At 36.3% G+C, this 27,908-nt stretch overlaps 1 protein-coding gene across 1 annotated transcript in view; it reads right to left on the bottom strand.

The window, feature by feature from the left end:
* Positions 1-1,345: 1,345 nt before the first annotated feature.
* The window catches only part of lrig2 (leucine-rich repeats and immunoglobulin-like domains 2), a 29,943-nt gene continuing 3,380 nt past the window's right edge, over positions 1,346-27,908 (bottom strand). Inside the window, exons 2-18 of the mRNA XM_028446409.1 lie at positions 26,096-26,170; positions 25,844-25,978; positions 23,995-24,138; positions 23,470-23,613; positions 21,848-21,991; positions 21,535-21,678; positions 19,804-19,884; positions 19,633-19,704; positions 19,471-19,539; positions 18,539-18,702; positions 18,140-18,451; positions 16,992-17,273; positions 14,181-14,621; positions 13,937-14,089; positions 12,601-12,732; positions 10,138-10,407; positions 1,346-6,113 (exon numbers count right to left, since the gene is read on the bottom strand). Coding sequence (XP_028302210.1) covers positions 5,917-6,113; positions 10,138-10,407; positions 12,601-12,732; positions 13,937-14,089; positions 14,181-14,621; positions 16,992-17,273; positions 18,140-18,451; positions 18,539-18,702; positions 19,471-19,539; positions 19,633-19,704; positions 19,804-19,884; positions 21,535-21,678; positions 21,848-21,991; positions 23,470-23,613; positions 23,995-24,138; positions 25,844-25,978; positions 26,096-26,170 — 2,959 coding nt within the window. The 3' untranslated portion in view covers positions 1,346-5,916. The remainder of the gene's footprint in view (positions 6,114-10,137; positions 10,408-12,600; positions 12,733-13,936; positions 14,090-14,180; positions 14,622-16,991; positions 17,274-18,139; positions 18,452-18,538; positions 18,703-19,470; positions 19,540-19,632; positions 19,705-19,803; positions 19,885-21,534; positions 21,679-21,847; positions 21,992-23,469; positions 23,614-23,994; positions 24,139-25,843; positions 25,979-26,095; positions 26,171-27,908) is intronic.

The following is a 27,908-nucleotide window of genomic DNA, read 5'->3' on the forward strand; positions in this document are numbered from 1 at the left end:
GAACTGAGAGCGTCTCTATGTGTGATTCCCTGGAGGTTTGTGTATAGATGCACAAGTGCCACCTGCACATTGTGCTGCATTAATCGTCAGCTCGTACAGAATGAATATGAAATGCTACAGAGATATGGAGCTATACTGTATATACAGGGAGAGCATCAGAGGTTTAAAGAGCAGGAAAACACACTGCTGGTGCTTGATTCTATGCTTTTTACTGTATTCAGGCTGGTGGGAATCTTCACCTTCCTATTATACTCAAATATTAGTAGGAACCCATTTTACCAGGGTTGGGGTCAATTACATTTTTCAGTTACAATTACGTCTTCAATTACTGAGCCTGAAATAAATAACCTAATAATTTTAGCTTCCCCTTAGGTTAGCATTTCTTATGATAACGCTGTAAAATACGCTAAAAACAATTATCTATCATCTAATTTCTTTCCTATTTATTGGTTGCCTTGGTAGGCTTCCTAATAAATTAAAATATAGGTTTTAATATTTTTGGTTTGGGCATCTGAGCCTTTTTTTGTGTCAGTATACGCCTCAATTCTTTTTTTTTTAATTGGTCAAATGTGGCAAAGCTTGATATGAAACACATTTTAATAATTGTTAACTACATATGTGTAGAACTGTAACATGGTTCCCCAGTTTTGCGTTAAATTACTCTTTACAATTTCTATATAATTTTTATGACAACTACATAGTCAATTACCTAAACTCAATCACAAATTACTTACAGTTCGGACAGTAACAGATTTTTATGTAATAAAATCTCTATAATAAAAGGCTCAATACTTCCTTTTTTACCTCCTTTAGCCGATGCATCCCATACCAATGGAGACGAGATAATGCTTACCCACAATTCCTTGCGGCGACAACATTTAAAGGGACACGCACACCCGAACGCTGACAACCAATGGATATCATGCGAGTTCAATGCAAAAATGTGTCTTGAACAACTCTAAATAATCTAAAACCCATATATTATTATATGTAAAACATTTTACAAGATCATAACTGACATAAAACAGACACTCTGTGGTTCAAGAATAAGAAATCAGAGACATTTTGAGCCACAGGATGCATCAGTGTTTCCTAGGCTAAAGGAGGTAAAAAAAGGAAGCATTGAACCTCTTTTCCTAAGCTTAAAGAGAACTCGGACGCTCTTTATCATGGCCACTACTTAAACACTTCTGGGGGTGAAGGAAAAGTGGATAGGAAAGGAGATAGGAGGGACTATTCGGGCGAGGAGGTGAACCACTGTCATACAGTAACTAAATTATTGTTTCAGGAGAATTGATATAGTTGAATAATTTACAGTGTGAAGGCATACATTAAAAACACAGAGTAAATGTTTAGGATTCAGGTTTATTGTATTGAATATAGGCAATATAACAAAAGGCTCTTTTACACATGCTTTACACAATATACAGGTAAACAAATGAACATGAAATAAAAAAAAAAACGAAGTAGTAAAACTTCAACAATACAATAAAAAAGCAGCATTGGACAGTGCCAGAGGAGTCACAGCTAAACTTTGGTATAAAAGCATAACGGACGTTTGAAAGAAAGGAAAATAAACCAAAACAAAAAACAGCAAATGCTGACTTTCATTAGGCTTCGAAAGAACATTAAACATGGACTGGATCAATGCTTCCCTGGACATGGACTTACAGCCCAACGAGGATGACTTTTTTTTTTTTTTGGATGTACTGTAAACGAGGCTTAAATTAACTCTGACCATCAGAAAACTACAGAAATCTGCTGCCAAGAATAAAAATAACTTGTATTAAATACGGGAATGGAACTTCTTCAGATTTAGTTTCTACGTTTGCGAATGAACCAATGACAGAAAATGTGAGGGATGCATTTGACAAGAGACAAAATATCAAAACAAATGATAACGTTTCCTTCAACACCAGGATCTGAACACATGCTGCTTTTGATCTTTTTTTCTTGACCCTGACACAGATCGTATTTCTGTTCAATTCAGTGCTCAACAACAACGCTGTAATTCTGTCATTATGACCGACTGCTTGTTGCTAATGACTGAACAAAGTGCCGCGCCATCAAAGAGGCAGAAAATGACATCCCTGAAGAAAAACAAACACAAAAAAATAGATGCTGCTAAATGACTGAGTGTTCAGTCATCCAATTGGTCAATCTTCTTATTAGTCGGCATCAGAAACAATAATTCCAGCGACTTCATTTTGTCTTCTTTTTTTTTTTTTTAATAAATAATATGTTACGGTTTCATTTATTCAAAACAACTTTTATCAAGACTCATAAGGACACATCAAAGCGATCAGTAAATGCCTCTGAGGAAGACTGAGAGTTGGCAGTTGACACATATCCGAAGATCAAAGGTAAACTTCAAAGTAAATTTCCAGGGAAAGTTGTGTGAATAAATTAAACCGTAACATATTATTAGGAATAAAAACAACTAAAGTCTAAAATGTTGGACTTTTTGTCTGGGAATCTTCCAACATGTATTTATTGATCTCGACCAGAGGTGACAAGTAACAAAGTACAAATACTTCATTAGTGTACTTAAGTAGTTATTTCTGCTATCTATACTTTACTTAAGTATTTGTATTTTTTTGGCGACTTTTGACTTTTACTGTATACATTTTAAAAATGAGCTCGTTACTTTTAAGACCTTCGAAGATGACGTCACGACATAAAAAGAAGCAACATTTTTTCTGTTAGGCAGGTCTCTTAGTTTCATGGTTAACTTTTTCAGGTTTTTTAAAAATGTTAAACTCAAAGATGCTCTGGGTTTAATTGAGCATTTGCATTTTTTTCCTCCTAGAAACACTTTTATTTACAGGTTTCATCTATAACGAGTGCTAAATTCTCCAGGTGTTCATAAAGGGGAACAGATTTAACTTGCTTCCATTTACCAGTTTTACACAAGTTCTTAGAAAAATTAAATATACTGAATTTGCTGGTTTTAAAACTTTGTCTTATTATTGATAGGACATTTGTTTTACTTATTCCCTTAAGTACAATTAGTAGCATGTACTTTTTAGATTTTAACTTGAGTACTGAAGACGAGTACTTTTGTCACCTCTGGTCTCGACACCGGAAATCAAATGAGTCCAATCCTCGCATTATAGCAATATGAACTGGAAGTCAAATAAAGAGTCATTAACCAATGGAAAAGTCAGACCTTGTATCCCAGTTACAATGAAAAATATGACATTTTATTTACCATTATTATTACTATTATTATTTTTTTACTTCGTACCAAAAAAAAATAAAAAATAAAAAAAAAAACATTCCGTACCATCAAAGCATATCAAATTATTCCAGTAAGAAAATAAAAAAAAACAAACATATAAACATACTGAAATAAAAGGCAATCTGGTGTAAAAATGTAAAAAAATATAGAACATACTGACGTCTAAGTTTAAAGTACCTGTTGCTAATTATAGTGATTGTACCTGATCTACAAAATACATAATGATAGAAAAATAAAAATAAATGTCATTGCAGCTGGATGCATTCATTCCTTCAAGTGTTTCTTTAAATAGGTGCATGTTGTTTGATCTTTGGGTTGATGATGATGATGAATATAAACCTCGACTGATTCTGAGCCGATTAAAATCAAATAGATTCATGTGATCAAACCTGACGAACCTCCACTGCATTCTTCAAAATCTCAAACTGACATTTGCCTTTTGAATAATTCAAGTGTAAAAATCATGTGATCCAAACGATCGATAGTAAAACAAAAACTTCTCATTGTTCACCCGATGTTTGGTTTTTTTTTTTTAAATTACTGCACATTATATATGGAACTTGACTGCAAGTTAATAATCAGGATTTATCTAGCCTATGTACAAGTACAAAATAATACATTACAATCTACCTTTTTTTTTGTCTCCACAATCTCAAGATAAAACCATGGCTGACTCAATGTGATATTATGAAAAATTGTGTTAAATTCTTGATTTAAATGAGCATGCACACTGCATTAAGTCTGCTAGCCTTAAATTATAGTCTCTAAAATATAGTGATGCGCTGAAATTCCAGCCAACAAAAAACGAAAATGGCCCAAAAGCGCATTTTTGGCCAAAAATGACATAAACAGGATGTTGTAAAGACGCAGTCAGCACGCATGCTTGTCTGCAGACTCACGGAGTGGTTGTATTTCTATACATCTGAGCACTAAAGCGTTGGATTCGGAGCGTCAATAAGTCGGCACTGTAGTTACGTGTAGCTCTCTGCGGTGCACGTTCCACAGAGATCCTCTGCAATACTCGGTCCACATGGTAAAGATCATTACTGGGATGAGATCCAGTCACCAAATCATGCACGCTGCAATCAGAGCACACAGAGCGTGTGCGTCTACAAGAACATGCTTGGAAACCCAGTCAGTTATATAGGCCTGTACAATATTATTTAATGTATTAGTGGGGTCAAGTTAAACAGTGTACTTTTTTATTTTATTTTCATTTTGTGCATTGTTGGAATGTCAGTGCTAAACAAATATTTTCATATTTTTAATTGATTTTTTTCTTTCTGAAGCATTAATATTAATTTATAGGGATGTCCCGATACAACTTTTTCACTTCCGATACGACACCGACATTGCAGCCGATACTAAAATCAATCCGATATGATATCAGCATGAGTCATACATACTTTTATGACTTATTTTGTAGTGTGGAATGTTAGAAAAGGCTTGATCATGTGGTTACTCAAACAGTCAACAACAGCAGGAATGAGAAAAACTGACCCATTTATTAACAACTAATTTTAACCTTCAACATAATATCTACAGTATTCTACAATTGAATAAATACAATATAATATATATCGAAGCTTTTAGATGGACTCCGATAAAATCCGATATTCGTTTTCAGGCTAATATCGGACCGCTATCCGATATCAATATCGGATCGGGACACCCCTATTAATTTTTACATCTGCAATGTTTTAATTTCAGTGAGGTTAGTTAGTACACATTTATACCCATAAATGCAATGGGACTAATAACTTATTCCGGTTTTTAGTCTTGTTTTCTCATTTTTGGTCAGGAATTCTAATTTCGGTGCATCACTAATAAAATACATTTGAATGAAATTCTAGGTTCAAAACAAAGATCTTTTTTTCTTTTAATGGAGAACATTTAAAAACTCATTAATTTGAGGAAACTGAGTAGCAGCCAGAAAAACTAGGATTGTCCTATGTGCAAATAGAAAACATCTACATCATCCCCACAAAATATAGACAGACAACTGATAGATGACATAAAAAAACAAAAAACAGGAACAGATTAATATGGGATATATTTAGATATAGTGGTAAGTAATACACACCGTATTTGGTGTCAGTGTCTCATTACAGGATAGCATCGCTTTGCCAAATGTCCAAAAGTCTGGAGGAATGTGGGAGCTTTCCAATGGGATCAACCCAGATCTGCTGGTCAGGGAACATCCCCCCCCCCCCCCACCCCCGTCTTCTGCATGACCACGTTTCTTTTTCTTTTTTTTTTTTTCCTGCCCTACATTAGTTTGCTTAGAGATCCTTTGATTAATGAGAGAGCTGAACGAGGACGAGGAGTAGCTGAGAGAAACTATAACCAGGACAAAAAAACAGCATCTGTGTCCTCCTGTGGGAGCATCAGACGTGGCTCTTTAAAGCATACATTCAAAAGTGTCTCCTGTTGTTGAGTGGAAGAGGTGGAGGAGGAGGAGGAGGAGGAGGAGGAAAAAGGTCTTTGAAGGAGTGAGAGTGTCTGAGAAAGGCCGACTTCGTCACTGCTCGGATCCTTTTGAGTTCAAGGCCAATGTAAACGTACAAAAGAGCATCTTTGGCAGATTCTGAGGCGTCACTTTGGAGGTAGTGGGTAAAGGGGGTGTGGGGGGGAGTGCAGCAACATAAAGGGAGGGGCAGAATATGGTGTGAGGTCTACACCTGAGGGTTAGTCCTACTGGAGGCACTTCTGTGGTCCTGATTGCACGTTTCCACGTCTGCTTCACTCTGCTCCACAGATCTGTCTGCTGCACACGTCCTGTGTACGCTCACTGGGAGCCTGGGGGCCCCCGATGGGGTTTTAGAAAAAGGATCTCCACCTTCTCTCCAGAAAGTTCTGCTGCAAAGGGAATCTGACAAACACAGTGAGAGGAAAAATAACCACCAGGTTAATGGATTCATCACTTCCTGCTTCTATAGAAAGAAGGAAAAAAAAGTCAGGATCACAAAAGAAGAGTTTTAGTTTCAATTATGTTTTCAATTACCCATGTTCATTTACGATTACAGTGACCAGCATTTTTTTCCAATTACAATTGAATTACAATTATTTTTTTATCCTCAGAAAGTCGATAATAATTACGTTCTCAATTACTAAAGTTCAATTACAATGAATCACAATTACTGAGCCTGAATAACTTAATAAAAGTCAACCTTCCTGTTAGCATCTCTTATGATCACAGGTCCTAAATCAGCTGTAAAATACACTAAAAACAAATATATATCATCAAAATTCTTTCCTATCTATTGGTTTCCTTATTATTCTTCCTAATCAATAAAAATATAGGCATTCATATTTTTGGTGGTGACATCAGAGCTTTTTTTGTGTCTGTTCACCCCTTGATTTCATGTTTTTTTTTTTTTTTTTAATAGTACAATGTAGGAAAGCTTGATATGAAACATATTTTATCAGTTGCTATCTACATATGTGTAGAACTGTACATAGAACTGTAACATGGTTCTGCAGTTTTGCGTTCAATTATAATTGATTCATTTTTATGCCAATTACAACGTGAATTATCTGCTCAATTTAATGACAATTACGACAGCTACAGATTTTTAAAATTATAATTACAGTTATAATTATGCCATAATTGTAATTAATTATCAATTACGCAAATACAATTATAATTGATCCCAACTCTAGATACACATAAAACAATGAGAATATCTTTCAGAAGGTGTACAAATGATTTATTATTACAATTTCACTAAAGTTTGGTGCCATCTTTGAAATGTTTTGATTTTACAACCTTTTCCTAAATGTCCTAAATCTAAGAAGTTAGATGTATACATAAGAAATTATTATCACATCAGATATAAAATTACTAACTATCTTAAACGATTTCTAAGAAAAGCTGTCCCCTTTGAAGATACCTCGAACAGAGTTTAAAAAAAACGGCACAAGGGCAATAACTCTGGAAAAAAGAATTGAGCGCTTCTCATTTTCAAACTCCATCAAGGTATTGATATCCTAAAGGCCGGGATACACTGTGCGATCATTGCACTCAGCTCCAGCTCAAACTGTGCGACTCAGACGAGCCCGAATGTGCGCAGCTCACGGTTCATGTTCTCACTCTGACACGATCTGACTGCTCACACTGTACGTCCATACACGACACGTCAGGTTCTTGTTTCCAGAAATGCAACGTACAAATTAGAAGAAGAAGAAGACGAACGCTGAAGCGTCGCCACTAAAACAGATGAAGAAGAAAAACCCGGAAGTGGAGAGACACTCGTAAATCTCAGCAAAAAGAGCTTTAAAAAAGAAAAGACGGCGACGTGATGGACCAGGAGCTGAATGGACAGACGTGGGCAGTACAGTCTGTCAATTTTACAGCGGTCCTACGGTGTTCGCGCAGTGTGAGCGTTTACGGTTAGCCGGTCCGTGGCACTGCTTCAACTGCGCGATACCCTCACGAGGAGCGACCCTACGATTGCTGATCGGGAGCTGGTCGTGAGGCGTTAATCGCTTCTCGTGACCCCATGTATACTACACGATGCACGACACACGATCTAGCAGAGACTCGCACGATCCCACAAAATAGTCGCACGATTCGAAAATCGCACAGTGTATGTCTGCCTTAAAGCCACACACTGAATTTGGTTATCCTATCATAAACAGTTTCTGAGAAAAGCTGTCCCCATCGAAGATACCTAGAATAGAGTAAAAAAAAAAAAACGGAACAAGGGTAAAAAAATAATTGCACGCTTCTCATTTTCAAACTCCATCAGGGTATTGATATCCTGAAGCCACACACTGAATTTAGTTATCCTATCTTCAACAGTTTCTAAGAAAAGCTGTCCCCTTTAACTCGGACGGACAGAGCTCAAACCTATAATATCCCCCTTCCACACTTTGTGGCGGGGGATAATAAAATAAATGTTAAGCCTTTAAATTCTTACAAGTTAAAATGGTCTGGTAGCAACACTCTGCAAAACCAGGCACATGTTTACCTTTTAAAATAAAGTTTATAGTTTTTTGTTGTTGTTTGTTTTAATCTCCTATTATTATGCATTCCCACGCTTCTGTGTATTAAAGCAACAGTGAGGTTTTTATAGTAAAATACATGAGCCTTACAGTATCATGAACATTTAATAAGGTTTTAATTTTAGTATCAGTGAATAAATTATTTTTGTCAACTGTGTAAGAGATTTTTTCAAGAAAGCTATTCACAGAACATTAATTAAGGGAAGCATGTAGTGTCGTGATGATGAGGGTCAAATAAAGATCTTTGGCTGAATTTAAAGAAGATAAGTCAGAAATTGTGAACACAGACACACAAACACGATGTTTCTCTCGCTTTGACGACGGATCGTATTCATCGCCTCCCTCGAGCGTTCAACCCATTAGGACGCGACAAATCTGAACAAAAAGCATTCGCCAGATCAATATCTGCTGTAAATCCAACCTCACCATGGTTTAATGACTCGTAAAAGACCAGAAATAAAAAAAACGGCTGAATCAATGAACTGTTTGTATTGTATACAGCCAGAAGGCTATTGAACTGCTGACATGGAGCTCCTGTGCCCACTCGTTCTACTCATACTGGGATAATTGGTCACGATAGGAAAAGCAGAGTTCAACCAGTCAACTGGATTTGTATCGAATACATCATTCTGTTTTATAGCAATATTCTTTTATTAATTATTTAATACAATAAATACTAAGTTAAGACGATTCAGTTTATTCTTGTAACGCTATAGGGCCAATTGTTAATCGATTCTGCTTTTATTGTTAATGTGTTTTATTGGCTCGAGGAAAACATTATGTTTTTATCAATGATTGGATCTGGAGTAAATGGATTTATTTAAATTATTACAGCAAAATCTGCAGGCTAATATTAAACATCACATTTATATTTAGCAATGAAAAATGGCAACATTAAACTTTTTTTTTTTTTTAACAGAAAAATGTTCCTCAGGCAGCCTAAATGTTCATTCTTTAAAATAAAATAAATGAATAAATATGAAATCGTTACTTTTTATTGAACACTATAGGATAACATAGTGTTTATTAAGTGATGGGAATCATATTTATATTATTCATTGTAACTGCTACAGTTTATTTACCTAGTGCTAACTATGCAACTTTAAAGGGAGTTAAAAATTTAAATAAACGGGTCAATGACGTCATGTGACACCTAAATATTGTAACCAACTCCAATTATTTCAGTTAAAACAGGTTTAAATGCATATGAAGATACCAAATATGTAGTAACTTAGTATATATATGCTCACTTTCATTTTTTCTTATTATTTACTAAAATTTCTTCTGTCAGTCAAAATATTAAAATTTATTTTCTGTCCTATTTTATTTGTATTGTCCTGAATAACATTTCTGAGCATTTCTGTTTTTATTTTCATCATAACACTCATGCAAATCTGGCACGATTATCCTAATTTTATGAAATATCATACAGTGAAATTCCTATACATCATTGACCAATGCATGAAAAATATTTATCTAAATATCATGATTTTATCTATAATACAATTACAGTCATTGGAAAAACAAATACATAAAGTAAAAGAGAGTAACCGTTTTTCAGCATTAATAAAAATCAAATTAACTATTTTAGAAACATTTTATATAAATTATATATATATATATATATATATATATATATATATATATATATATATATATATATATATACTTTTTTTTTATTCCCACTTTAAAAAAAATGTGATACTAAAAAAAAAAAAAAAATTTGGGGATTTGCAGGGATAACATTTTTATTCAGAGTATAGACAAATCTCTTGATTGCGAGTATAGTTATGGATGAAGTGATAATATGTGAAATATTCAGCGTGTTTCTGTGTTTATATTAACTGTGAAAGCGTAAAGTGTGTATGTTTGATTCCCTGAAGTCTCACCATTAGAGTGCGGCTCTGGGGGGGTGTGGTTGCTCAGCCTTTTGTCGTGTGAGGGTGGAAACACTGACGAGTCGTGTTTGCTGAGGAGGTTCTCCAATGCTGCGTCCTGCTGTTGCAGGTGATCGTTCACACTTTCCCTCAGGCCGTCCACCGTCTTATCCAGAAGCTCATCCTCCCCCAAATAGGAGTAAGGGCAGTACTCTCGTGTACGGGAGTAAATGTTTGCATTGTCGTAGCAATCGGAGCAAATGACCAGCGAACCTGCACCACCTGAAAAAAATATATACATATTAAAGTCAAACAATCTGTACTGTACAAGGTCATCCATAATTATTGTATACAAAGCAAGACAGAAAACTAAATCCAACACAACAGTGCAAATTGGAAATGCAAAAAAGAGTTGCGAACTCCTTTGGCTCTAAGTGTTTATTGTCAATGAACACAAGTTTGTACACATTACAAAAAGCTTAGATATTTGTAGGCAGTGAACGAACATCACTAAGGAATTAACAAACAATTATTTAGAGTCAAATTTACAGACATTGTGCAGGGCAAGTTGCTCGAAGGAAGATAGAAGCATCTGATCACACTGAGCGAAGGCTGCACATATATGTGTTTGGGTAAAAGTCGTACTTGTGGAAGCAAAGTAAAGGGATAATTGCAAAGCATTCCCACAAAAAGTGTGGTTTTAAGAAAGAGAAAGAGGCTTTAACAGCAGTTTCCCTCAAGGTTCATGAGCAGCAGCTGCCACACTCTAGGATACCTAATCAAGCACCCATATACAGTATATATATATTACTTATTAGGGTAAAACTACTGATTCAATTATGATAAATGCATTATTTATAAGGAAAATCCTGTCCTGCACAGGCTTTTAAATTGCTGCAGCACAGCTCCGGCAAAAATATAATGGCTGCATATTTACCGCAGAAGGCTCCAGCTTGCTGGAGCAGTGACGGAACTGTGCTGGAGCAGATTCAGATGCAGTGGAATTTCACATTGATTTTAATGGAATCCTATCAGCTGCGTTGCGGTTTTGGAGCAGTTATTGATGCAGTGGAAATTGGGGGTAAGGCTTGCAAAAGCAGTTTAATTTCCATAAACCTTAACCCGCTGGGGCCGACTGACGCGCTGGCGTGTCCTGATCACATGATCGTTTTAAAGAGCCAAATAGCGGAAAAGCACAGCGTCCTTGGATCTCCGTTTCAACCCGTGTCGAAAGTGCGGATATCAAACTACAAACGACTTTTTAAATCATGTTGATAGGCCAAATTGAAGTGGAGTTTTGAGAGACAATGTGCGCGTGTTTTTTGTGACACTTTCTTGAGCTGTCAGTGCAGGCTCCATGCAGAGAGACGCTGCAGAGCGCTTCTAAAACGAAAGCAAAAGTGCTTTGCAGCAAGTTTGAACAACGCTGAAACGTCACATTATAGCTGTTTCGTATTGGTTGAGAAGAAGAAGGCCATTGTCCAATCATAATGTCCACATATAGCGGGAATTTTGTTTTCAAGCGTCAGGTAAACAGAGAGAAAAAGAGAGGGTGAGTTGAGAGATTTGAGATAATAGTGATTATTACTGTGATTTGACTGTTTAGTTAGTGTGTAGTGAGTGAGATTAGAGTGTAGTGTAGTGTCTAGTACATTAGTTTATATCAACACAATGAGGCACAAATAATTTGCCTTTCTCTGTATTTGTGATTCATACTTTTTTGTAAATAGTTGTACAAAATCACCTGAGACATTGCTTGCATTTCACTGTAAATATATAACTGTGTTTTTTGATTCATCTGTATATATGTTTTTGAAATATATAGTTTAGATTTGCTATAGAAGCAATAAAAATGACTAGTTAAAAATGTTTGTGACTTTTATAGTAAAAAAACCCTAACTTTTTCCCACTCGAATTTTAGTTTTTATAGTGGTTTTAGATCCACTGTGTTAAAACAATATGCAATATTAAAGAAAATACTTCACAGTCATATTTGAGAGGTTCTCCTGAAAAAAATGATACCAAATATGCAAGGTTTATGGATTTCCTTATATGAAATATAAAGGTAAAATCAAACAAAAAGCTACATTTACATGCAGCATGACAAACAGGGTCACTTTAAATATAAATCTATTTTGTTTAACCTGTACAATGTACATAGATTTGTGGATTAGAAAGTGGACAACATGTTGGTGCTAAAATTGTGTCTCTGAGTTCAAAACTGACAAAGATATAGCAGTTACAGCAAAAGCATAAAACCTAATATTACATTACAAATGTCAGAGCAACATTGTCACTGAATAGCAGAACATGATGACATTTGAATGGTGTGGTTAAAAATTGGCAGAGTAATAGCAAGTGAAAATACGTACGCATTCCCACAATTACTGAACAATTTAAAACAACATTGTTAAAATACATTTAGAGTATACGTATATTTAAAAAGTGACACTGTAACGCATTGATGACACCGACCTGCAGAGGCTCCCGCCCGAGACTCTCCAGGATGGAAGCTGCTGTGACCAGAGAACAGAGATCCAACCCTGCAGTGCAGCACGCCATTCCCGTCAGTTTCCACCTCACTGCCTGTGTCTCCATAACACACACCTTAGACACAAGATGAGAACCGTTAACAGAGCTCACTTATTTATTTCTTTATTTAGCACATAATTCAAAAAAACACAAACAATCGAAAAACAAATACTAGAGAAGAACAATAAAAAATACATTCAATATGAGCAGGAAGAGGCTTATTTGAAAGCCTCCACCTAATAAAAGACCAGTTAAAAACTTACATGCATTTACAATCAGATAAATAACATTAAGACTGTTACTAATGACAAGATTTGACTTGGAATTTTTTTCATCAAACTAAACTTGGTCCCAAACACAGAAACAGAAAAAGACGCTAAAAAATAAATGAAGTAAGCCGGTCTAAAGAATAATAAGATGGAACAAAAACGCCTTTCTTTTTTAAATGTTCTATCAATGCAATGTTGCTTTTCTGATGATTGCAAGTTTAATAAATTACTTTTTAAAAACAGGTGAGTGATAATTTAACCATTACTACTAATATCAGATACAACTCGGCCCTTAATGAAAATACATATGTATATGATCATAAAAAATAATAAAATAAATAAATTTGGAAGTTGACAAAAAGAGCCTCTAAAGCAGAGGTGTCAAACTCATTCGCCCTCATTTATCAACCTTGTGTGAAAATGGGTGAAAAATCTGTGCGTACGACAAGACTAACATGTGATTCATGAACATTCATATTTGACCAATCCCCGTGTACAAATGATCAGGTTTTGATAAATGCGGTGGCTGAATTCCATCATCATTAACATGATGAACAGCCTTTCTTTACTGGAACGGACTCAGGCTGAGGTTTGAATTAAATTCTCATTAACTAACTTAACCAATGCCTAATGATGTTTGACTGAAGTTTTACTCATCCACAGCCTCAAAGCTTAAATCCCTGCTATTTGATCAAGACAAATCTTTACATTTTGGTCAATAAAAAGTAAATGAAGGAGGCTTGTGTGAATTTGGGCCAACGCACGTCGTACGCTCAGATCTGACCGTACGAGCGGTTGAAAAATGAGGGCCAATTTGTTTTGTGTAACTGAAGGATTTTCTTACAACAATTTAAAATTAAAATTGGCTGCCATCATGTGAGAGAAGCACGGGAAAACTGAGTGTTTTAGAGGTTGTCGCCTTCACACAATAGTCAGAAAAACATACACACTTCACCTCGTGAGGAGGAAAGATAAAATGCAAATCTAAAACGTGACGTCAACGTGCTCACCATCTGTGCCCTTGTGCATGTATCCATTAGAGAGAGGAGGCATGAGCTGCTGGTGGCTTCCTGCCTCTGAGTTGCTATATCCTTCCTGAGGCTCAGACAAAGTGCCCTGAGAGGACAGATAGCTGGGGATGTCGGCTGGCAAGTTCAACTCATCTAGGACCAAAAAATGACATTGATTTCATCAAATGAAATGGATGTGAAACATTTAATGACATTTACCTCATTATTCATTTAAACTGCTGACCTGTGTTTGAGATGCTGTAATCCTCGCTTTTCCTCCGCATGTGATAGATGACGATGACCCAGACCAGGGAGGTTCCAACCACACAGCAAACCACCACGATCACCACGATCCCCACGGTGGTCCATCCGTCCTGCTCGTAGCCCGCGCTGGTGTCGCAATTTGGCGACGGCGACACGTTGAGGTAGATGTGACCCCGCTCTGTGCCCAGAGTGTTGGACATGATGCACGTGTATTTCCCTGCGTCGGTGGGGCCTGCGTCGACTATTATGAGCAGCTGGTTGGCTGCGGCGAAGAAGTGACGCTCCGTCAGCACCAGAGGTCCGTCGTCTTTGGTCCAGTTAAGGCGAGGGGCGGGGCTGCCTCCTGCTATACACTGAAGCACGGCAGTTTCACCACGAGCCACACTTCGATTCTCCAGGAGACGCATGAAAGATGGGATTTCTGGGAAAAAAAGAGAGGAATTTATTAATTAGTGTGGCACAGGCATCTGTAGCCTATTCTGATGGTTCATGGAATGGTGGATTGTCCTTAGAATAAATGTTATATCACGATATAATAATGTTAATGTTTATTTAGGGCTGGGCGGTATACCGGTTCATACCGAATACCGGTATGCTTTCGTCTTGATATGAATTTTTAATATACCGCTGTACCGGTGTATTTGATTACACAACTTTCGGAACGCTACGCTGAGCCGTATTTCAGACCGGACCCTTTTCAATGTTGCACTTCTGAATAGGAAGGTAAACAGTAGCGCTCTGGTGTTAGTTGTGGTGTAAATCATACGTGCAAATGGATAAAAAAGACACAATTGAAAGCTCTGAAGCTGCATGTGCCTGCGTGCGCATGCCTCTGCTACAGGAGAACAACACTCGTGGACAAGGCGACATGGTTAGCTTAGCATGACGGCAGTTCGGCAGAAATACACAAAAGAAAGAGAGCAAAGAATCGCAATTTGTAATTCCTATAATAAGTCCTGGTGGAGCTGCAAACAAAACACTACCTTATTCACCATAACAAATCACCACACGACTGAGTATGCAGCATTTAAAGCTAGAAATCAAGCTAATGCTAAAGCTAAGCTAGCGTGGCAAAGAGCCATTGGGCTGCAGTTGCAGACTTGTATTACTACTAGTGTGGAATTATTCTACAATATTTACTCATCATGACATGAAAATAGACCATCCTAAGTAATTCATCTCACAACCAGTTGAAACTGCTGTGAACACCAGATTATGCATGAAAAATACCATGTACCGTGAAACCGTTGCATTACTATACATATTTGGTAATACCGCCCAGCCCTATGCTCATTTGACACAGTTTTGAACAACTTCTTTATAGTTGACCTTTATTTAAATGGCTTTAATAAAACATAAAAAATACATATTTGAATCTTTTTTTTGTAACCCAAGGAAGTAATCCAAAAGTAATGTAACTTAGTTACGTTCTTGAGACAGTAACTAAGTAACTGAAAAAAGTAACTTGTCATTTGTAACTAATTACTTTTTCAAAGTAACTTACCCAATGCTGATCCCGATACTAGCCTGGTTGATGATATTTTAGCAACAAAGTGGGACCAAGACCACAATTTAAATTTGCGATACAAACGGTTATATTGTACGGTAGACGTTTTTTATAGCACTAAGATAAATATCGTACAGAGTTACGTCAACATAATCACAAAACAACAATAGCAGCTTTGCTTCGACACTAAGCAGCCGCATATTTTAGGCAAAAAAATTAGCAATTTCAACAATAACATGCCCTACTGCAAAGTTTAATTGAATTTGTGTATTTTGAGGGACTGCAATGTCTACAATCAAATTAGTTGGTAATCTACATATTGATTACATTTTTTCTGTCATTTTTTTTACTTTCTCCTGTGAGCCAAACTAAATGCTCTAGAGCAGTGGTTCTCAAACTTAATTTGGCTCAAGTACCCCCTTTCTCTAACTTCTGAATCCAAGTACTACAATATTTTGCTCAGAACACTATATATATAAAAAAAAACACCTACAGAGCAAAATGACGGAATGAATGAGTGATAACACATTTTAAACAATGTAATTTTGTAAAGAGTTGAATGAAACAGTATTTAGTGCCTCCTGAATAGATTTATTTATATAGTTTTTATCATTTAGTCCTGATGTGAGACTAAAACTGATCCTTTGTACACTGCATTTGCAGTTCATGTTCCAATCAAGATCATTTCTCTCATAATTTTGTGTTTTTTGTCATTTTGTGTGTTTTTGGTGTCATTTTGTTGTTGTTTGACTGTTCTTTTTATTATTCCGTATATTTTTCTCTTATTTTGTGTGTTTCTGTTGTCGTTTTTGTGTGTTTCTGTTATTTTTGTGTATTTTGTAGTGATCTTGTGTAATTTTCTCTCATTTAGTGTGTCTTTGTTGTCGTTTTGGGCGTTGCTGGTAATGGTAAATATTTTTAACTTTTAGTGCATGTGTTTTTGTTGTTGTTTTGTGAGTTGCTGGTAATACTCAGTGTGATTATCATTTTTAACTAAAAATTAACATTATAAAACCCCGTATTTTAATGCTTTCCTTTGTGAATTTTCCCCTCTCTCTCTCTCAAATACCCCCTGTAGTGCCATTGCGTACCCCCGTTTGAGAAAAACTGTTCTAAAGGGCCAGATTTGGCCTCCGAGCCTTGAATTTGACACGTTATAAAGCATTGACAGTTTTAGGAGCTTAAAATTAAATAACAAGAGCAGTGAGATTGGTTGGGATAATAAAGACAAAAATCAAGATGAATAAGGAATAATAACTAATTAAAATAATGAGTGCGACTCACCCAGGACTGTGAGAGTTGCATTTGCAGACAGACTCCCCGCTGCATTCTGAGCCGTGCAGCTGTACACCCCCATGTCCTCCGTCTTTACGTTAGCGATGAAAAAGATGTCGTCGTCCGGCATCACGTGCATCCTGCGCTCTCGAGCAGCCGGGAAGTCCGTTCCTCCGTCTTTCTGCCAGGCGATCTGTGGTGACGGATGGCCTTCAGCTGCACACTCCAGCCTGGCCATGGTGCCATTACGGATTGTGAGATCCATCGGTGTCTTTAGGAAGGAAGGCAGCTCTGGAAGGAGGAAGGAAAACAAAGGAGACGTGAACAGACTGAGACTAATCCTCCAGTGCATAAGAACTCATAGTGTTAAAACATTAATTTGTTCATATTTTTTGTCAACAAAAGCTTTTCCTCTGAAAAACATTAGACTGCTATAAAATACAAAAAAAGGCCATGATATGTAAATTTACACTCTAATTTTCAACACAATAAAACTGGGGGAAAAAAGATTGAAAGGTTAACAATAAATTGATAGAAAATGCAAAAAAGCGAGGAAAAAAAGCCACCAATTAATTTAAATTAAAATGTTATACACTATAAAAACTGGGGAAAAAGATCAAAATAATATTATATTATTAATATTAAATTAATATTAAATTGACATAAAATACAAAAAAAACATACTTTAATTTATACTTTGTTATATATTTTGACACAATAAAAACTGGGGGGGGGGTAAAGATTGAAAGATTAAAATTAAAATGTTTCACACAATAAAAACTGGGAAAAAAAAAAAAAAAAAAAAAAATCAAATATCAGGTATTAAATCTAATTGTCAAATTACTTGCTAACTAATTGCCTGTAGTACAACCAGTGATACTGATTAATAAAATAAAACAGAACAATTTATTATTAGAAATTATTATTAAATTATACATATATTTTTTTACATTTTATTTACAATATATAAAAAATATTACAACATATTTATAATAATATTTCATTTACATTATACCATTTAATATTATTTCATATTAACTATATACATTATTGTATAAATGATTGTCAAAATATTATAAATGAATCCTTGGTCAATACGCTGCGATTGAAAAAGGGTAATTATTATTATTATTATTATTGTTGTGTAATGCACTCACCATTGACAGTGAGCCTGGCCCTGTTGGAGTAGTTGGAGCCAAAGTGATTAGAGATCACACACTGGTAACGACCCTCGTCGGTAAAGTTGACATTGAGCAGGTGCAACACGGTGGTGTAGATCAGCTCCCCATCCTGGTAACGGGCGTAGTTTTGCACCTCTGCATCGTACAGCACCTCGCCATCCTTTCTCCAAGCGGTGGTCATCGGCGTGTCGCTGCTGCTTGATGCAACGCAGCTCAGCGTAACGTTGATCCCTCGCAGGGCCACGGCCGTCTCTGGGTGGGTCGTGAGCCGAGGCTTGGGAAAATCATCTGTGCAGGAAGTGACGCGATTGAGGCTTTGTCAGTATTTTTTCCACAATAAAATCTCACAAAAACTGGAAAAATAAAAGCACTAACTGCACACAAACTGCTCTGGGCTGATGGACAGAACATTGTGTCCGAGCAGAGGAGGAGGATGGGCACAAACAGCAGAAACAGACTGAAGAAATCTGTTTTCCTTCATCCACGAGCCCAACCACGACATGTGACAATCACACAGCAGACTGCTGGTGTTCAGGACACTGGGAACAGAAATCACATCATTGTAAAGTTATACAATGTTTTTAAATTAAAGTGAAAATGACTTTTTAAGGGGAAAAAAATACGCAAAGTGACTGTTGAACAGCATTGTATTATTTTCTACATCTTTTAAAGTAGAAGCTTTTCTTTTGAATACCATCAAAAATTGATGTTGATGACCCTTAAAAATGATAAATTATTCAAAAACTCAAATTAAAAAACAGGGAATTAAAAGCTTGAAGATTTCCAGACTATGTATCTTTTCAAATTGTGCACATTATTTTTTTTTTATTTAAAAAGAATCGAAGAAGAAGAATCGAAGAAGAAGAATCAGAAAAAGAAGAAGAAGAATCAGAAAAAGAATCATCAGAAGAATCATCAGAAGAATCAAAAAAGAGGAAGGATCAAAGAAGAATCAAAGAATTAAAAAAACTGAAGAATAAGAAGAATCGAAGAAGAAGAGGAATCAAAGAAGAAGAATCGAAGAAAAATAATCAAAGAGGAAGAAAACTCAAAGGAGAAGAATCAAAGAAAAAGAAGAATTGAAGAAAAGGAAGAAATGAAGAAGAAGAACCGAAGAAGACTTCAAAAAAGCAATAATATATTTTCATCCAAAAAAATTTGTCTCAACATGAAGCAGAGTTTTCAATCTAATCATTTTAATTTCTGTATTAATTCTCCTTGATTGTAATAGCTGAGCTAAATGTTTTTTTGGCAGCAACAACAGTCCTTCATGCCAACATTAGAGACTCCTTTTAGTTTTTACTCACAATGCTTTGAGCTTCATATGGGACATCGCCTCAGGGTCAATGGACATTATATCATTCTTGCTGAGGTCGCTGAAGAAAATAGGAAATTGTGTTTTATGAAGGATTTCTGCAGAGATACATAATGATGATGATGATTTGTGGGTGTGTTGCAGCTTTACTAACAGGTGCTCCAGCTCCTCCAGGCCATCGAAGGCTTTCTTTGTGATTGATTTGATTTTGTTCTGCTGAAGGATCCTAGAAAACAATTTTTTAAAAAACGAAGAAAAAACTGAAACAGAAGTGGAACACTAAACAAATATGAATGCAGAATCATTGAAATCTGAGTTTTCTCACAGTGTGTTGAGCTTCTTCATTCCATCAAATAACCCGATAGAGTCCTCAATAGCCCAGGAGATTTCATTGTTGCGGAAGTCTCTGAAAAACAAACATACCATGGCGTACTTATTAACTCATTGAGTGCCATTCGCGTCTATAGACGTGAATTGTGTTTTTCAGCTGGGGTTGCTAGGAGACAGTGTGACGAAGCTCTCCGGTGAATATCTAACTTGCGCCATGATGTCGTGACCAACTGATGCCATGCAGGTGGCTGCAGTGCACCTTTGCATGAGAGATCACCCGTGATGAGCAGAGCTCAGAGGGAGAGGAAAGGAGTTTACGAGACAGAAAATGGCGCTACGAGAGTTGATGCTGAAGCTCACACCAGCTCACAGCAGTGCATACTCGACCAGAGCATGTGTGGAACCTAAGTGGACTATTGAGAGTGTCACAATGGTGAGATAAAATGATCAAAAAAACTGGGCAAGGGCTGACACTCGGCATGTCCGGGATAAGGAGGAAGTTGCGTGTGTGGGAACTAACAGGGGGTAAGACTTGGAGGAATGCCAAAATACAATAATAAATCCATTCAACTCTAACATAGATAGCAAAATAATAATCATGTTGCCATCAAAAGCCCTGTCTCAGTGTTGTTTTTGTAGTTTTATGGAAGGAAACCAATGTTGAGGTGTCAGTAAAGAAAAAAAAAATTGCTTCAAAGTCACTAATAGGTTTTTTCCAAAAAAGTCGTTTTTCTCAGCTTTTTGTCACAAACTGGTGATTTGTGTGAAACTTGCCTCTATTCAACTGTGGATTACAGAAGAACAAAACAAGCTAGAAACATAATTTTTTAGATTATGTTGTCAGAATTCATAGTGTCATAGTACAAAATATTTTGTGGGTCTATAAAAATTAGTCATAATGCTCTAAAACGGCTGGCACTGAGTGTGTACAAATTTTGAAAATGACTGGCACTGAATGAGTCAAGTACAGTATATCCAATAGAATGAAAATAAAAATGTGTGTGGGTGCCAGTGTTTTATTTTATTTTTTTATCTAAGTATCTCAGACACTCCAGCTCTAAATTGTGTCACAGCATGGAGGCTCCTGCTGCTCTAATGGGAGGAAATAATTACTCGTCTATTCAAGCTCTGTCTGTTCCTGAGTTTACTTAAAAATCTAGTCGGGCCTTATGCTTGCAACGCAGGATTGTTGCCTCCAAATTCTTTTTTTTTCCACTTCAGTAGCTTTAATGAAACTTTAAGTGGCAAATAAGGATTTGTTGCTTCAGTGGCGAGCTGAAGCTACACCACAGTTATTCTTTATTTAAATGGCTACATTTTGAAACGGGGCTACACAGATTTCTTAGGCACTAAGGCTCAACAAAAATAAATAAATTCAATAGAAAATTACAAAATTGGTACATTTAAAAGTCTTGGGTTGATTTAAAAAATATTTTTTAGTCTAATTAAAGCTTCATTTTGCACTTTAAAAGTAGTGTAATAAAAATGTCCTAACATGATAAATAATTATGATAATAATCGTGATTACAATAATGATCAAAATAATTATAAATATCATTTTGGCCATAATGGTGCAGCCATAATTTACACCTAAACTATCAACCAGTCAAGCACACTTACTGTAGTGAGCAGCCTTGATTGACTACGCACATCCAAGAAAAAACCAGAACTTTGTTACATTTTAGATTCAAAATCTCAACAACTGCTTTAGAATATTTACACTTACAGGGTGCGCAGACTTGCCAGGCTGCTGAACAATCCCTCTCCTAAATGGCTGATTGAGTTTTCTCCCAGGTTCAGGCTCTCCAGCAGACTTAATCCTATAAACGCTGTTTCCTCCAGTCGTGTCAGATGATTGTGGGACAAATCCCTGCAATAAAAATTGATAAAAATATGCGTATATCCTTTACACAAATGAAAATACAGACCCCCAAAAAACACATCATATACAGATAACAGGAACTCCTCCAAATGGATTTCAGAGCCTGTTGGCCCAGAAGCTAAACAGGGTTTTTCAGTTTGGAATGAGATGCACTTACAGCTCCTCCAGTTTTTGACAGAACTCCCAGGAGTCTGGTCGGATGATGCCAACAGCGTTGTGGCTGACCCGCAGGACACGCAACATGCGCAGGCCATACAGCCAGCCTTTGTTGACCTCGGTTAGATTGTTGTGCTCCAGTTCTCTGAAACAAACGGACACAAAAACAACAAAGTAAACAAGGTAAAATCGCCAAAGGCAACTAAAACTCTAATAAACAACAAGTTCACAGTAGATTGGTCAAGAATAACTAGCGTCTAATAACGAATGAGGTTACTCAGGCAGAAGCAATCGACTGCTGGGAATGTACGTTCACAGGCTGATTCAAATAAACTGCACATGGTTCCCACACTTTTTTCACAATGATTTTTCAAAACTTTTAAAAAATATTTTACCAAATTTCCATGACTTATTTCTGAACTGCTAAGATCTATTCAATACCATTAGAGTGCAAAAATGAACAGGCCTTTCCAGTGAACTAGTGTCACTGACAGTGTGCCATGGTTAGTAGCAAAAATGTGGCACAGGAAACGCAAGTTGTGTGCATCACTTATCTATCATAGCGTCGTACAATGGCGCTATGCCTTTGACACCCATTATCAAATATTTTTTAGATAACGATGCATCAGCTATTGAATGCAACATTAAACAACAACTACTAAGTGCTACCATGTTTAATTATAAGATTACAATTTCAATTTGCAGACATTTATTAAAAGCGATGTACAACAAAAGGCGTTAGCCTTAAGGAACTTGCTGAACGATGCATAGTAATAGCGAAGAAAAATAAAATAAGCTATATTTCCAAAACTTTTCAAAACAGCTGAATTATTATTATACTGCTGTGACTCAGTGTGTCTTACCAACTCCAGAAGCCCCACCCATAATCCAGGCATTTTTTTTTTTAATTCCCCCTAGTGCAGGTTTTTTTCAACCTTGGCATCGTGACCCATGTGAGGTCCCCTGGAATTGAAATGTGTGCACCTGAAATGTCTAGTAATTGAAAAAAAAAATGTTGTAATAATAATGTAATAATAATAATAATAATTTTTTTTTTTTTTTTTCAAAGTAAAACACAAAATATCAAACAACTATATTAAATTATTTCATTTGCTCCAATATAAATTTAGTTTAAATAAAATACAGTATAAAAATATCGGAGCTGACTCATCTTGTCACTTTGTGCACTAATTCTGGCTACTCGTAACATAGTATAACAGATTTGATCAAAAACTAATTCCAAATATAAACAATATCCATCCATCACCATAAAGTTGTGATATTAAAATGGGGTCACAAGCAGATCAGCAAAAACTTGGCGGTGTACTTACACTTTAATAATATCATATTTTTTTATTTTTATTTTTTTTTTTACTATTTTTAACCTTGTTTTCTGTTTAAAGCTGCTCATTTTTTCCATTAAGTGTTCTATGGAGCTCATAGTTTTTCTCGCAGCACATGGAGGAGCACAAGGACAGCGTCTGGATGTGTCCAGAGAGAATTATAGGGCTGAATTAACTCATTTATTTGCTAAACCCTCATCTTTCCTGAGAGTGGCTGTAAAAAGCTTCCCTTTGCTAAAAAGATAAACACAATAGAAGCCGCATGAAGCACTGAGCTCACAGTTCTTCGATGCTGTTCAGTCCAAAAAAGGCTCCGTCCATGAGCTTTGTGATGCCATTCCTTTGCATCTTCAGCGACTTCAGTGAGTCCATTCCTTTGAATGTCAGGCTTTCCACTACTTTGATTCTGTTGCGCTTCATTTCACTAGAAAAAAGGAGAGAATAACCTTTTTTTTAATATATATAAACAAAGCACTGCATTAATAATGAGCTTAACTTTTTTGCACAACAGTAAATTTGGCAACAATCAACATCTGATTACACTCTTCATTCATGATTTCAGTTTTGCCACACAAGCTTGTCTGAATGGGAGGATGAGTGAGTGAATAAAGGAGGGTAAAGAGCACATTGTGGGTATTATGATAAAAGGCAAGTAAGCAGATGAATATGACTGGAAAAGCATTTGCTTTTTTCTACTAAATTCCAGACAAGCTGAAAGCTTTGCTGTGGAATTATGTGCCTTCATATTGAATTATTGTTTTCTTTTTTTGACTGAAATAAAAGAAATAAATGCATAAATACTCACAGGAACTGAAGCTGTGGAAGCTTGAAGACTTTGGATGGCAACAAAGCCAATCTATTCCTGTTCAGCCTCAGCACCAGCAGTGAGCTGGAGATGTTTTCAAAGCAGCCAGGCTCGAGGACACTTATCTTGTTGTTACTCAAGTTCCTTTAGTGGGAAATGCAACAAAAACAATATTAGAAGCAATGCACCAATTACAGCTGGATGTTGTATAGTTTTAAAAGAAAACGCATCATGTAAGCAGAGCAAAACTTTCTATTTCACTGTAATGAGCTCCACTAACAGTTAAACTGAACTCTTAAACGATGCATACGCTGAAAAAAACAAGAGTATTTCTCGAGTGTTTTGTGTAGAAATTATGAGAGAAAGAGTGCAGTTTAAAAAAAAAAATCATACATTTCCAAACAAAGTGAGAAATAAAAGACAACATCATAATTACTGTATTATCTAACACCGTGGTTCTCAACCTTGATGTAATTTACAAAAGTAGGAACAATTAGGTTAAATTGCCAAATCATAGGCATGACAAATTGTGAATGTGGTTAAATTAGCAAAAAGACACGCATGAATTATGGTGAAAAGAGGTAAAAGTGACAACAATGGGTCAACGTGTGCGACATTGGGGTTAGAAAAGAGGTGGAACAGGTTAATAAGTGCCGAAAATGTCTCGAAAATGGAAAAAAATGTGCAGAAAAGGCATGAAAATTTTGATGGAGAAGTGGAAAAATGGGGGGAAAGGAGCAAAAATATGGTAAGAGAAAGTGCTGAAAATAGGTTAAAATACGGCAAGTTTGGTGTAGTTGCAGAAAAAGGGTAAACATAAGGCTTATGTTGTTCAAAAAATATTCTGAGTTTCTTGAAGGCATGTGGCAACCCCCTCCCAGTGTCTCGCAACCCAAAATTGGGTAATGACCACAAGGTTGAGAACCCCTGATCTAAAATCACAGATGAGAATCAGTAAATAATAATAGAGTGCTATTGATGTAAAATGTTTTCTGTTAACCTTTTAAATTGAAATCTGGATTAATGTAAAAAGCAACTGTTTCCATTTTGGAAGTTTAAATAAAAGTCAGTGCTACAGCTCGGCATTGAAGGAAAGCAGTGTCCCAGTGTAAATGGAATGCACCATTGCTTTTGTTTTCAATATTTGTTTTTGTTTCGTTTTTTGGGCCATACTAAGCAGCCATTTGCCTTGTTCTGGGCTGCAGCCCGTTGGTTGAATGGCAGCAGTGGGAACACTGGGAACACTCAGAGCAGGACTTGGTTTCAGATAACGTTGATTGGAACCCTGCATTCGGCTTTGGTATCCAGAAGAAATTTGGAAGAAAAATGACATGTTTTAGAGGTTGTACCAGCTGCTTAAAGTTTCCTGGAAATGGACAAATTACATATACATTATGGAAAATGAAGGTTCAGAGTTTCCATTAAAGTGTTGCGATGCCATTAATCAATCAGATTATGAAGGGAAGCAGATCAGTGATTTTCTCACCACCACCATGATGTGTTTCTTGGAAACTCTGCATCTGCCACAAAAATTCTTAAGAATTCCTCCAGCAGATGTCAACACAGCCACAGTAGCTTGCTGGACTTTCTATGGAACATTTTTATGCAAGGTTCTTGTGAAACCTTTAAATATTGAAATATTTGCAAAAAATATGGTGAAAACAGATGCAATGGAGCAGCGCGTGGTCCAACCCTGTTCTAACCAACTTTCAGAGCCTCATTAAGGGAGTAATATTACAATTTCTGTAGCAAAGGACGTCCACCTCGTGCAACGCTTGTCAGACAATAAAAGGAAGCCTGATGAATCGTGTTTTGAGTAAAAATGAAGAGAAAAGCAGATGTTGCTTACAGATGTTTGAGCTGCATGGATGGAAAGGATCCAACTTTAAGCTCAGTGATCAGGTTGGAGGTGAGGTCCAGGGACTCGAGAGCAACGTACGGCTGAAGCTGAAGCATCGACAGCTCTGAGATCCTATTGTGGACTCTACAGCACAGAAAAACAAACACATAATTAACACAATAACAGTAAAATGTTAGCATTAACACAGGTAACAGTAGACCTGAGCCAAAAATAGCACCATGACAGCATTTTGGCACTCACAGTGACAATGATGTGATGTTTGAGGACACGTCCCCAAAGTAAGGAAGGACAGTCAGCTCGTTGTGATTAAGGGTTCTGAAATCAGATTACATATCATGTTACAGTTGCTGCAGAAATATCAAAATAGATACAACAGCAGAACATGAGAAAGAGTAGTCATCCTACAACCAGATTATTTGAAAAACCTGTGCAGGTTGTTTTTTATTTTTCTTAGATCAGTTTAAACCATTCTTAAGTGAAATTATTGTTATGTATATTATACTATTTAAAAAATAAGCTCAGCAGTAAATAATTCGATTTCAAAATAAAGGGTTATATTTCCAAATGAAGATTGTTTTTTTCTTAAGTTAACATGTGATGTTTAAAAAATTTAAATAAGGGGATTAATTATGAGGATAAAATCATTTTACCTTAATTTTTCTTGACTAAATTAAAAATACATAGTGTCTAGAGTTCCGGACCCGAACCCCAGACAAACCGAACTGTAATATACCTATATCACCATCGTGTTAGGATGGTCGAGTGGTCTAAGGCACTAGACTCAAAAATTTTAAAAAAACGAAACATTTTAGGGTATTTCCTGGGTTTGGGTTAGGGCTAAAATAAAACTGACAGAACTATAGCTAGAAGGCGGGTCCGGTGTCATGTACTGAGCGCGCATCGGACTGAAATTTTATATGCAAATGCACGCACTACCGGAAAAATAATTTTTGCTAACAAAAAATAATTCTTTTTTGTTTATTTTTGTTTTAAAATTTAAAAAAAATGTGTTTATTGGATTATAATCTCAGTACGGAGGTGAACTCAGGACGTGACACCGGTTTGTCTGGGGTCCGGGACCGGAACTATAGCAACAGCCTTAAAAATATGGTTATAATTTATCTTGAGATCAGAATAACACTTTAAAAAACAAATTATAAACAAAAAAAAATCCAACAAAGACTATTATAGTAATTTTTAAGTGAGAAAATCAGGATTTGATTCAGACGACTAACAGGACTGGATAAAATAATCTGGTCCAATTTTAGAATAATTTTTCATCTTTTGAACTCTTCAGGAATTTGATAAAACCTGACCACCAAACTCTCATGATATGACATTTAAACCCTTTGTAATAACCACTGTAAAAGGTCTTTATAAAACAGGGGTGTCCCGATCCAATATTGATAACAGAAAACAAATATCAGATTTTATCAGACCGCATAAATCTCTGATTATGACATTATATTTATTCAATTGTAGAATACTGTAGATATTTTGTTGAAGGTTAAAATGCATGTAACCAATTGGTTAAGAATAAATGGGTCAGTTTTTTTCATTCCTACTGTTGCTGACTATTGTAATCGGTTTGAGTAACATCACCTGATCAAGCCTTTTCTAAGGGTGTACTCACACTGGCAACTGGGGCCGTTCCAAGCTCACAGCAGGAATCCCCCCCTCCCTGTCCCTTTTCTGACACGGTAGAATGGACGTGATCACCAGCTCAACTCGGTTCCCACAGAGAAACACATCATCACGTTAATTTATGACACACGTATGGCGTTACGTCACCATTAAGCGACTCTGGGTTTGTTGTTGACAGTACATTCTGTTAATTTCATATTTTCTGTTGCGTAGGGTAACTATAAACCAAGATTTACCCAGACACGTGCTCTTTTCACGGACTGGGTTTCCCAGGACCCCTGAACGCATCAGGTTAATTTAAATGACCGTAACTCTGCTCATATTTGTTCTATCGGAGAAATTCCACCAGTTTATGAAAGATAATAAGTTGCTCTTTACAGCTAGTGTCGGTACATTGCGGTAATTTTAC

Source organism: Gouania willdenowi, chromosome 5 (assembly GCF_900634775.1).
Source record: "Gouania willdenowi chromosome 5, fGouWil2.1, whole genome shotgun sequence".
Classification (NCBI taxonomy): Eukaryota; Metazoa; Chordata; class Actinopteri; order Blenniiformes; family Gobiesocidae; genus Gouania; species Gouania willdenowi.